Source organism: Sus scrofa, chromosome 5 (assembly GCF_000003025.6).
Source record: "Sus scrofa isolate TJ Tabasco breed Duroc chromosome 5, Sscrofa11.1, whole genome shotgun sequence".
NCBI classification, from domain to species: Eukaryota; Metazoa; Chordata; class Mammalia; order Artiodactyla; family Suidae; genus Sus; species Sus scrofa.
In genome coordinates this window covers 91708391-91722044 of record NC_010447.5, presented here as the reverse complement: position 1 = coordinate 91722044, position 13654 = coordinate 91708391, and the positions used below count along the sequence as shown (strand labels likewise).

Here is a 13654-nt window from a genome sequence, read left to right as displayed (position 1 = left end):
GCAATAGCAGCATTGTCTATGCTAGGATTCCATGAAATAATGATCTCAGCTGTGAAATTTATATGTGTTTCCATGGTTTTCTAGTTAAATATGCTGGTACAGTGCCTGAGGCCCCCTGAGACTCCTGCAGTTTCAGGAATATGCTTTCTTTATGGCACAGGACTGTTTATTCATAACTGTCAAACCACCAGCAAGTTATCAACCCACATTCAAGCAGGCACCAAGCTATATTTTTGTTAATGTGAGCTCTTAAGGGAAACAGAAACTAGACTGTGTTTTTATATAATTTTAAGCTCATGAGAGAAAACACAAGGATGTTTTCAAAACAATAAAATTCTTTCTCCTTAAGAGTTTTTCTTTTTTTTTTTTTCCTTTCTTTTCTTTCTTTTTTTTTTTTGTGGTGTTGTTTAAGCAAGGACTGTTTTGGAAATACTGACAGGATCTTAGCAAAGGCATCCAGCGGGAAACATATAATATGTTTATTTATCTTAGAAACCACAAGAACATTGCAAAAGGCCAGAATTGGCCCTGTAAAATGTGTTACTAACATGTACAGTATGACTGCTCAGTCTGGATAAAGTTAAGGCATTTCGGCCCTGATAAAGAAGAGCAATCGATATTCTGGCATCTCCCAAATTTATGCCTATAGCCCACCCCTCTCCCCTGAAGTTCAGACTCCTAGATCCAAAGCCTCTTTTATACCTCCACATGGGAATAGGCATCTTGAAAGAATGAACACTTCCAAAACCAGATTTTGATTTCAGCCTCCCTCCACCCCAGCCTCTCAGTGTTTCCCATCTCAGTCAATGGTGACTTCATCCTCCCAGCAGTTCAGGCCAAAATTCCTGGAGCCGTCTCTGTCTCTATTCTTTCTCTCTCACAACCCATTTGAGCTTCCTAGTCCTCTGTAGCTTCAGAACACTTCCATATTGTAACCGCGTCTCACCACCGTCTCTGCTGCTGTCTGGGTCAAAACCATCATCCTCATCCCTTGCTTATTGCAGTCGTGTCCTCAATATCCCACCCTGGGTCCCTCCCTGTCCCTCGGGAGTCTGTGCAACCTGAGGTTGCCTTTCACAGGCAGTGCAATCAAGTCATTCTCTTGCCGAAAACACTTAAATAGTGTCCAGTCTTGCCGGGGAGGGAAGGGGTGAAAATGGTCTTTAACATTGCCTTAAAAGTCCGGCAGAATTTAGGTTCCCATTACTTCTCTGACCTCAAGCCACATGTTGCCTCTCCTCGTTCATTTTACCTCTGCACGTTTGACCTCTCTGCTGTTCCTGGAGCCTGCCGTGCATCTTCCTAAACTTGGGCTCCCTTTGGGGGCTTTCTTCCTTCTGTCCTTTCTATCTCTGCTCAAATGTTACTTTCTCAGAAGGTCTTTTTTCAGACCATCCCTTATAAAATGACGAGTCCCATTGTCTCATGTTCCGATTCCTTGAGCCTTCTTTTCTTTCCTCCCTTTCATCTGTCATCCCTCAAAGGCCTCTTCCCACAGCAATGTCTGCTACATGAGGGTAAGATATTGTTCATTGCTCTATCTCAGCCACGAGGACAGTGTCAGACCCACAGGAGGTCTTTAATAAATATGTGTTGAATGAATGAAGTGATATGTGCTTCCTAACACAAATGTCGGGCCTGGATAGAAGGGCTGATTATTTTGATATTCACATATATTTTAAAATCGATTAGTATTTCTGTGCTTGTCTGTGGAGGCCTGGAAGCATTGACTTAGCCCTCATTGATTGTCCCTGTTGGAATAAGGAGCTTGGTGTTTTGACTATCAGTGGCCAACTAGTGGCTGGGAATCATGTTCTCAGGGGATGTCTCATCCAGGCTTTCTCTGGCTGTCTTGCACTGGGTGGGGACACAAGGACTTTGTCTTACTTCAGAATTATTTAATTCCACTTGAAGGTTGTTTTACATCCCTGGATGTTTATAGTTGATTGTAATAAGTTTGGTGTTTTCCCTGTCTTGGTTTTTCTGTGTTTTCCACTGTTATACTTTGTAGTGTGAAACTGACAGTCTGTCGTGGACCTGTGACTTGAAATAACTGTGACAGATGGTGCACTAAGGATACATAAACAAAACCCCTGAAAGAAACTCTTCAGCAATAAATGTGAGAATTAAAAAATGAGCAGCAAAGTCAGAAATGAAATATCAGCTCAGCAACCTATGTAACACCTGTGCGAGCAGTAGCAGAATCTGAAGGGCAGTGAAGTCTTGGAAAGAGTTAACAGTGTGGATTTCGGAGCAGTCCTGGAACAGGCTTTGCTAGAACTTTGGATGAATGAGAAACTGTTGTATATACATTTGGGGTTTACATAAGGGATCAGACATCTCTTTGTTTGCCTGGAAGTTAAGGCAATGAGATCCTGGATTTGCAATAAACTGTGGAATGAGGAGTTCCTTAGAATTGTATTATGAAGAAAAAAGAAAAAAGAAAAGAAAGGGATTGAGGATGACTCAGTAAAATGAATGAACCAGGAAAAAAGCAGACACCCAGGTTATGCCTGATTTATACGACGAGAATGACATAGTAACTTTCATTGCCAGATCAAGGTCATGCAAGAGGAATGCATTAAAAGAACATAAATACTGTGTTCTGGAAATTTGGGGTCACTTGGATGTGGTAAGAGGGACAGCCCTGAAGACAAAACGGTATACAACCTGGGCCAGCATAAATGTATGAAGGACGCTGAACCAACCACGAAGGACCAGAGGCAAATTCACAGTTTTTAACTTCTTATGTAAACCACACAAATAAAAGTGTTAGTAAAAAGAAAGACAATAAGTACGCATTTTTAGAAAGATAAAAAAAAAAGTGTTAATGGTTGAACCACCTCTTCTCAAAAGATAAATTCAAGGGGTTCCCACTGTGGCGCAACAGGATAGGTGGTGTCTTGGGAGCCTTGGGACGCAGGTTCGATCCCCAGCCTGACACAGTGGGTTAAGGTTCCTGCATTGCTGCAGCTACATCTTAGGTCAGAACTGTGGCTTGAATCTGATCGCTGGCCGGGGAACTCCATATGCCACAAGGTGGCCAAAGAAAGAAAGAAAGAAAGAAAGGAAGAAAGAAGGAAAAATTCAAGATCTAATCCCTAGTACCTATGAGTGTGACCTTTTTGGAAACAGAGTCTTTGAAGATATCATGATGAGATCATACTGAATTGGGTGGCGCTTAGTCTGATATAAATGCTGTCCTTTAAAGAAGAGGAGAAAAGAAACAGACACACAAGTGAAAGTGGCCATGTGGAGACAAAGGCAGAAATTAGAGTTATGCTGCCTCAAACCAAGAACACCTGGAGGTACCTGGAAGCTAGAAGAAACGTAGAGGGGTCTTCCTTAGAGCCTTTGGAGGAAGCATGGCCCTGCCCACACCTTGATTTTGAACTTCTAACCTCTAGATCTGTGGGAGAATAGATTTCTGTTACTTAAACCACCCAGCTTGTGGTACTTTTTCCACAGTGGCCCCAGGACACTAATACGGTGGGGGGAGGGGTTCTCACAGGGTCAAGTAGTGGCAGAGAAGAAATAGACATGGTCCAGTGGGAACTGAGGGGATTCTCTTGCTTTTTTCCCCCTCAAAACACAGACCCAGGAACAGCAGCATTCCTGAAAGTGTGTTCGAAATGCACAATCTCAGGCCCCACCCTCAACCTGAGACCTAATTCCCTTGAGGTGATGGCAGCCCAAACTATGCAACCTGGGGAATAACAGAAAGAGCCACCAACATATGTAAGCCCTTTTCACGTGCTAGCCCTTTTTCTGAGCTAAAAGCTATCTTCTGTGTTAACCCGCTTAATTTCCACGCCAACCTATAAGGTATGAATTATTATTATTCCCGTTTCACAGACAGAGAAATGAGTCACAGAAAGGTTCTGTAACTCTCCGAAGTCATGTCCATAGACATGCTGAAGTCCAAGAAATGGGTTTCATTTATCTTTATTTCAAAGGGAAGATGTGTAAGAAAGAAGTTGTGCTGACACTTAAAGAGTAGGATGCTGAAGGATCAGGCCTCGCTCTCATCTAGATCTGGAACAAAATTAGGAATAGCTCACTACTTGGAAAAGTGTGGTGGAGGATCTGCCTTGCAGAGCAAAGTCCCAAAAAGTCTCCCCATCCTCCTACCTCTATCCAGCGCTCACTCCATTGTAGGTGAAGCAGCGGGGTAACTGCAAGAGGAAGGCTCCCCAAGAGGAAGGCTGCAGCATGAAGGAGGTGGGCCTGAACAGGAGAGTGAAGCATTCAAAGTCTGGTTTTGAAAAAAAAAAGAAAGTGTCTAGAAATGACGTAGGCCTTGAGCACCAAACGCCTTCTAATAGAAAATACGTCTTCACTGCTATCATGAGAGTGGGGTCTCTTGGGAGGGATAAGAGAGAAGAGGAAAGGCATTTCTTCCCTCCTATTGAACATTCTGGGACATTGCTCTTTCGTGGGCCAGCAAGACTGTGGAAAGAGAAAAGAAGGGTGGCTTCCCCTAAGGTTATCCTCAGCTCTGCGGATAATCAAATGTAAACATAAACCACTGCCTCTGCTTCAGAAGAAGGTAAAGAAGGAGAGCAGACCCACTTTTTTTGGCCAGCTTTTGAGTGGTTGAGCTTGATCTCTGATTTCCCCAAATCTCCCTGTTGAATTCTCACACACCCACCAAAACCCTCTTCAGCCTCCTCAGTGAAATCTTCCATGTCCCTCTGTGCTTACTTTACCATCCTTGGAGGATCTTATCACCCCTCTTCTGAGCTGCTGCTGTAACGTGCATATATTCCTATGAAAAAAATTATCCTTCTCTATTTCTATTGTTTGGTTAAATGACTGTTTCCTTTGTTAAACTATGATTACCTTAAAGTCAAGGATGGCATCTTATTCCTTCCTTTGCCCTTAGTGTCTGGCACAGACCAAGTAAAATAATTTTCCATGAATAGAAGCCCACTCTGTATCATGAAAATCATATTTAACGTCATTAGGAGTATTTAGAATAGGATATCCAATATAGATATCAACTAGGTACATATGGATATAACTTTAAATTATTTAAAATTTAAATGCAATTTAATATTAAGTCCTTTGATTCTATCACATTTCTAGCGTTCCATAGCCATAGGTAACTAGTGTATCCAATACTGAACCTGTGTACTGACATAGAACATTTTCAAAATTGAACAGTGTTATTGTAGAATATTTTCAGTTTTTATGAACAAATTTATCCTTTTTGAAATGTGAAAACACTCATTCTGGACTGGTGGTAATGCCCATTATTTTAGAGCCTTGCAAAATACTGCAGAGAAGATGGAAGATGCTATGGATGTTCAGTGGTTCCTCATTGTTGGGCAAAAATTCTTTTCTAAGGCAGCAGAAGGCAACACACTGAAGTGAGAAAACGTTTGCCTTTCTTATTTACTTCTGTGCATCCCGGGGAAAATCACTTGACTTCCGTGGGACTCTATTTGCTCATCTGTAAAAGGGATATTAAATAACCAAGCATAGCCCACAAGTTTATTGTACGTATTAGATGAGATACTGTGTATACAGCGAAGGGGACATGGTATTCAATAAATGATAGTTATTATCTTTATGGCATCTGAACTTCAAGACTCCAGCCTATTAACACAATGCAGAGGAACCACTGAGAGCCATGGATAGATTCCCACAGATAGTTGTTAAGATCAGCACCTTTGGTCTTGGCATGCTGTGAATTATATAAACTGTTGTAAAAGCAGAGGCTGACCCTAACTGGATCAGGGCTATGATTCTGACTCTGTGTTTCCTGTATCTCAATTTTACCATCTATGAAATAGAAATAGTACATTCTTAGGGGAATTTTGTGGTAAGAAGATGTGGTCCGAGCAGTGCTAAATACAGAAGCTGGCAATTGGTTGCATGCACTGAATAAACTCTGGAAATAAATATCTATTATTGTTGCTACTATTGTTCTTTTTATCTTTCTACCAGGAGTTATGCCATATCTGCAATATCTTCAGTGCTAGCTTATTGAATAAATGAATGAACAACTGAATGGAGTATGCTAAACCAATAAACAGACTCCCAGTTATTGACTGATAATACACATGAATAAATATCACTAACATGGTCACTTCATGAAAGTCCTCCACGTAATTAATTAGCTCATCCAGTGCTTTACACACTCCAGGCAGTAACTGGTATGAGGGGAACTATGACTTTTATTGCTACAGATACGATTCTCATGATTCTCAGGATTATCCAAATATTATTTTGGTTTTCTGCCAAATACATAACTGACTGCCCATTAATTTTGACAGTTCACATTTTCTGTTTACACTTCAACTTTTAACACTAACCATATTTCTTTCAATAAGTAAATTCTGCTTTAATCAAAGCCATTATAAAAACAGTCTGGTGTTTTGTAATGGAAAATCAAAGTTTCATCAAAAAGTTTTGTATTTTTTAGTACCTCTGATCCATGCAGAAAAGTTCAGAAGTGACTGGGATGATATATGATGTAAATGTAATGCTTAGCTGAGGTTGGTAGGGCTTGTTCAGTGATCCTATAGATACAGTTACTGTGTTTGGGGTAGTTGTTCTTTTCTGCTCTGCCCCAGGAGGCGGCTCAGTCTCTCTGGTTTTCTTGGTAGTTGTTTTCCCTTTAGGATTGATGAGCTGGAGGATCGAAGTAGAGGAAAGAAAGGTAGACACCCTGCTTCGGTACTTCGCCTCTGGAACACGGCTCCCTGGACATGGACTACTTCCATAGCTGTCCTCTCACTCAGCTCCAGAAACTCAGTTTCTTCTCCTGTTCTTTGAGCCACACAGGTGGAACGATTCCTCCACTGCCCATTCCCGGGCACCTCACCATCTCTTGTTTGATACAGCAAACTCTGCACACTCTCTAGAGCAGTCTCTTCCTTAAATTCTCTTCATCGAAGTTCTCAGGGGGTAAATTCTGTTTTCTATCAGACCCTGACTTGTACAAAGGTTAAAAGACAAAGCTCTGTTGCCAGGTATTTACTATTATTTGCCTATGGGGAAGTTATTAAATTTCACCTAACTTCAGTTTTACTTTTCTACAAAATGGGAATAACAGTGGTATTTACTCATTAACTCTATAGGGTTGTGGAGTCTGTATGTAAGAAAGGGAGAGGATGTCATAAATTTTCCTGAAATTTTGTGTTACTAGCCTTTTGTGGGGGGGGGGTAAATGATGGAAGAGATTCATATCTTGCAACCATAAGGGAAGCCAGACTGAAAATGTAATGAGAGGAGACAAAGCTGAAGGAATCACAGAGAAACTCTGCTAAAGGCTCATGTAGTTGCAGGACGGTTTTGTATTTCCCTTTATGGTTTAGACCAGTGTGCATCTTGGTTTCAGTATCTGCAACCAGGAAACATCCAAGGTTACAGAAGAGGCAAACTGCTTTCACATGTTTACTTATTAGATATTGATAAACTCACTTTTTGATGGTATGCTTCGATAGCTATTTCTAAATTCTGCGTAAAAAAAATTCTAAAATCCCAAGTTTAACTAAATGCAGTAAATATAGAAATGGTCAGGTGAGCAGTCTGATTATACACGGAAGAGTTTTAAAATGATTTAGTCTTTAGCAACTGAAAAATATCAGTTTTTTAGACCAATAAATAAAAGTCAGCTTTGTGCCTTATCAGCTTAACACTAGTCGTAGATAAAGTTATAACAGACAAATGTCACAGAGATAGAATACATATCTAAGAACTTGAAAAGATATGCTTTTTTTTTTATCAAGACAGAAATGTGTACTCTCCTCAGAAAATTGAGTTTAGGGAAGATGTACAAGTATGCATTTATGCCATAGTAATTTTAAATGTACTTGTGAATTTATTTTTTCCAAAATAATGACATCCACAAAATTTTACATAGCCTGTATTGAATTCACACACTCAAATGAGACTTTACCAGTAATAATGGAGATGAGTACATTGCTGGACTATGTCAAAGGGGTTAACCCCCCTATGAGTTAACAGAATACCATTTTCATTTGATTCCTTCTGGAAGTGAAAAGCTTTACTAAGTCGTTAACTCTAAAATTTACATTTAGTGAGATAAGAATATCTGCAATAACTCAGTTAACAGCAACAGTAAGCATCAAAAAAGAATTCTGAAAATGACAGGCAAAATATTTTTTTATTATAGGCAATTATTTAAACTGAATATTTGGCTTTACGAATAATAGGTCATGTGGGAAAAACATCCACATTGAAGTTAGGTTTTCAATATCTAGCTTTCTTTTTTTTATTATTTTTTATTTTTGAGCAATGACCTTAACGGGATTTTTGCCAGGTTATAAAAATGAGGGCTTTCTTGGGAGCTACTTGTAGTTTCCGAGCTGAATGGCAGAGCGCACATAGACACATCGGAAGGTGGATGGCTGGATCTCCCAGTACTGGACTGGGTTGCTGAAAAGGCTCACCCCCGAATAAGAAGCCTTTTTGGTGTTGTATCCAGGCGGGCAGAAGTCATTAGAGCCGACTGCAGAGATGTTGTTGTTATGAAGGTAGACAACCTGCAAGATGAAAGGAGCATGGTTAGTTCCTCTAAATATACTGAGGCCCTTCACATAAATACTTTATTCTTTTTTCAGTGCACTCATCCTTCAGTTTAAACGCCTTAATCCTTCTCAAATCAAACTCCTGGTTTCTCTCTCCCTTCTTAATCTTGCTTTCCCTTCCTTAGGTCCTCCTCATCTTAGGATATGGTATTTCAGTCTTTCCAAAGGACTCAGGTTAAAAACATCTGCCATTATCCTTGACCTTCCCTGTCTCTTATACTCTTTGCCCAACCATCAATAAATCTTGCTAGTGCTGCCCTCGAAATGCACATATAATCCAGTTCTTCTCCCCATCCCTACTCCTACAGTCCTGTAGGAGAGAAACCTGTTCTGTTTTATTCATGACTATATCTTCAGTGTCTATTTGGACAGAGGAGGTATTCAATAAATGAATGAATGAAATGAATTCATAGATGTTTCATAAATTGTGTCTGTGTATATAACAGAAGAACAAACCTGACTCCATATCAGGTCTGTTCCTTTAGCTCTAACCTATATGTTCTGTTGCCTGTGCTTAGTCATGTGACTCTGCACCTCTGTCTCCTTAATCAGTAAGAGAATGTTGTCTGTAGTCTAAAGTACACGTAATAGCTCAAGGCTCTGTCTCCCAGGCTTGATCTTTAAAACCATAACACCTTTCCTTTAAATAGAGATAAAAAGTCAAAGAACAGAAAATAACATTTGTCTTGTTTGAGGTTTACAGAAACATCATGACCAGACCTAGTTGGGCAGCTTCAAGAACAAAGGATTCTCATATCCCCTCCTGGGTCTGGCCAGCACCAAGAGATCTTGAGACTTAGTTTAAGAAAGGGTTTAAAAGAAGAAAAATAGATGCCTTACAAAATCAGAATCAAAAAATATTAAAAGCAAAACAATACTTGTATTTTTTTTTTTTTGTCTTTTTGTCTTTTCTAGGGGTGTACCCGTGGCACGTGGAGGTTCTCAGGCCAGGGGTCTAATCAGAGCTGTAGCCGCTGGCCTACACCAGAGCCACAGCAACGCGGGATCTGAGCCACATCTTCGACCTACACCACAGCTCATGGCAATGCCAGATCCTTAACCCACTGAGCGAGGCCAGGGATCGAACTCACAACCTCGTGGTTCCTAGTTGGATTTGTTAACCACTAAGCCAAGACGGGAACTCCTCTTTGAGTATTTTTTTATGATTCTCACAAGAATATCAGTATTTCATTCATTTTTATTGATGAATAATATTTCATCGTATGGATATACCACATGTATATATATGTTTGCTAGTACCACTCCTTTGGTAACTGTAGCTTTTAATTATGCTTTGAAATTAGGAATGAAGGTCTTCTAACTTTGTCCTTATTTTTCAAAATTATTTTGACTATTCTTGTTTCTTTGCATTTCCATATAAATTTTAGAATCAGTTTGTTCATTTCTGCAAAAATAGATTCTAGGGCTTTGCTAAGGATTGTATTGCATCTATAGAATAATTAGGAGCGAATTTTCATTGTAATAACATTGAGTCTCTTGATTTGTAAACATGGAATATATTTCTATTTTTTCTTCAATTTCTCACAGAAATTTTCGTCATTTTTAGTGTACAGGTTTTATAATTCTTAATGAACCTATTAAAGTGATGATATGAACTCAATAATGGTCCAGACTGAAATTTGAAAAACAGCAACTAAGAAGGTAAAAATTATTGGTGTTCCCATTGTGGCACAGTGAAAATGAATCCAACTAGTATCCATGAGGCTGTGGGTTCAAACTCTGGCCTTGCTCAGTGGGTTGGGGAACCTGTGTTGCCATGAGCTGTGGTGTAGATTGCAGATGTGGCTAGGATCCTGTGTTGCTGTAGCCGTGGTGTAGGCCAGCAGCTGTAGCTCTGATTTGACCCCTAACCTGGGAACTTCCATATGCCGTGGGTGCAGCCCTAAAAAATTAAAGCAAAAAAAAAAAAAAGATAAAAATTATTGTTCTGAGATCTAAAAACAAAAACCCATCATCACAAAAAAAACCAAACAGTGACAATGATGGTTATTCTCATTAGGTCTTCTCAGTGTACTGGTTTTGCTTGTGGCTTTAAACTGTGCTTACTCACTACTCCACCACCATGGAAGACCCATGAAAAAGGATCACCATGAAATAAAATGCCTTTGTCATTTTTTTTTTTTCCTTTTTAGGGCTCCACCCTTGGCACATGGACGTTCCCAGGCTAGGGGTCAAATCAGAGCTACAGCTGCTGGCCTACGCCACAGCCACAGCAACGTGGAATCTGAGCTGTGTCTGTGACCTACACTGCAGCTCACAGCAATGCCAGATCCTTAACCCACTGAGCAAGGCCAGGGATTGAACCCACATCCTCGTAGATACTAGTGGGATTCATTTCCATTGTGCCACAATGGGAACTCCTTTAAATGTCCTCTATGTACTTATAATTCTTATATTTTTTAAAATCTAGCTAATGTAAATTATGATACAGCAATTTAATTTGGGGTTTTGTGTATAACTCAGATAAAAGAGATCAGAAATTTATTGACATTGTTGACAGCAGAGCAAAAGATAAACCAAAGAAGGTGAGATACTTGATTACAGAAAGGGCAACTTTATAAAATAGTTTTATTTAAAGAAAGTGTCAGTGTCAAGGTATAATTTCTGAATCACCATGATTGAACTAAATAACTATTTAAATTTCTGAAAGAAACAATTCAAATATAACCTTTTAAAAAGCTGAAAAACGAGAAAAAATAAATATGTAAAATCTGTAGATGAGCACATTGGTGATTTTTCTTTAAATATACAATTTAAATAATGTTTAATTTCCTCAAAATAACAATGAAAGTACTACAGTGTTCTAACACTGGACCATGTCTTTTTTTGTTTGTGTGTGGCATGCAGAAATTCCCAAGCCAGGGATCAAACCTATACCACAGCAGGAACCTGACCCACAGCAGTGACAATGCCAGATCTTTAACTGCCAGGCCACCTGGGAGTTCCTTGAACTGTTTCTTTTTATCCTTATGAATATACTGTAATTTGATGATTTAAATAAAGTTAATTCAGTCATACTGCTGGAAAAACATTCTCTTTTGACCTATATGACATCTATTGAAGCTAAAAGTTGAAAATACTATGTTATTCCATACCTATGAATTACAGATAATATTGTCTTTTCCAACCCACATGTATTTGTTACACTGATCTGTGACATGCAACTACTCTGCATCATTAAAAAATATTACATTCTCTGAGCAAGCATTATAGTAAGTTCAAGGCAATAGTCCTAATTTCAAAAAATTAATACCAAATGAACATATATTTTTCACAAAACCAGAATGAATATTTATGTAGAAACATTAAAAATATCTCACTGCAAAAAATTTCCTAAGCAGAGCTTCCTGCTTCCTAGCTCGCCCGTAGTATCCTATTTGCTTCCTAGATCTTCCTCACAATACAGTTAGTGGCGTTACATTACCTGGATGTATTATGCTCTGCCAGCCCACCAGGCACTTTGTTAAGCTTGTTGTTGTTCAGATGAAGTTCCCTCAAATGAGGAGTGTTGGCCAGAGAGCCATTGTCAACAGTTGAGATGCTATTGAAACCCAGTCCCAACCTGCAACAGAAAACAGCACTGAATGGATACACTGCACATGGATGCCTTCTTAGAGGCATTGTGCGATTAATCAAGCCCATAGGAGAGGATTTTTTGCTTTTTGTTTTGTACTTACTCTTACCCCTGGCTAGTGCATTTTTTCCAAACTTTCTGAGCTTGCATGGAGCCCATTTGTTCTTAAGGCTTTAGTGTTACCCTCTTTAAAGCTTCTATGATGGTACCAGATTGGATGCGGACTTTTAGTTAATGCCCATAGAGCATCCTGTCATCACCCTCTTATAAAATTCAAGGGACTGTCTATGTGTGTGTCTTGCCTTGAAAAAAGTAACTGTTGGGAGTTCCCATTGTGGCTCAGTGTTTAACGAATCCAACTAGGAACCATGAGGTTGTGGGCCTTGCTCAGTGGGTTAACGATCGGGTGTTGCTGTGAGCTGTGGTGTAAGTTGCAGACAAGGCTTAGATCCCGCGTTGCTGTGGCTCTGGCATAGGCTGGCAGCTACAGCTCTGATTAGACCCTTAGCCTGGGAACCTCCAAATGCCATGGGAGCGACCCTAGAAAAGGCAAAAAGACAAAAAAAAGAAAAAAAGAAAAAGGTGACTGTCTTATGGTATATCCAGTACTAACACAGACTTGATATGATCAATGAATAGCTGTTGAATTGATTGTGTAATGAATATAGTGAATCCACTTGCAAGAAAGATAAAAAAGAACACATCATTTTGTTCCCTTTGTAAACAAAGCAATGGCATATATATTAAACAACTTTAGTTGTTGTAAATGTAAGGTACAGGATTCTAATGAATCAATGAATCTGCCAGAAAAGTCAATGGAATTAGCATTTTGCATTCATTTGAGAGTTTATCATTGACCATCTGTTACTGTCAGAATACGCCTGATGCCGATATCCTGGCTTCTGACACTGATCTCTGAGCTAGGGCCCCTAGAGCCCTGACTCTGACCCTGATCTTGGCCACTCTGATATTTGTCATACAGTGCCACTCAAAGTTTTGGGTTACATTTTTTTCAATTAAATGTTTAATTGAATTAATAAGCATCTGCAGCTATGATGTCCCCTCACAGTAAATGGGATTCAAAAGTCAGAAGAAGTTGACTTGAAGACGAAACTGGTGTATGTGACATTCTAGGAATAAATCTATGTCAGAACCAGGGTGCTGTCAATCCAAATGGGCAGAGAAAGATGAGGAGACAAGGTGGTGGAAGAGAACAGAAGGCTCCAAGGGAGAGAAAGCAGAAGAATCTATTCAAATTTGGATTCCTTCAAATTTAGCGGAAAAGACTTGGGCCTTTTTGTTGGATGCTTCTTACTTGCCTTCAGGTAGTTGAGATCTTTGAGCCCTTTAGGGATTTAGATGTTGATTTATGTAACCAAAGTCTCCCAAGATTAATTGTGACTTGATATTTGAAATAGCTGAATTTGAGGTGTACTGATTTTAGGCTATTAATAGTACAGCTAGCTGTCTAACCTATTGCTTATTAACCTAGCATCAT

General features: G+C 39.5%; 1 protein-coding gene across 1 annotated transcript in view; it reads right to left on the bottom strand.

The window, feature by feature from the left end:
- Positions 8120 to 13654, bottom strand: part of DCN (decorin) — a 35325-nt gene continuing 29790 nt past the window's right edge. The window contains 3 exon segments of the mRNA NM_213920.1: positions 8120 to 8516; positions 12007 to 12015; positions 12018 to 12144. Of these exon segments, the coding sequence (NP_999085.1) occupies positions 8322 to 8516; positions 12007 to 12015; positions 12018 to 12144 (331 nt within the window). The 3' untranslated portion in view covers positions 8120 to 8321.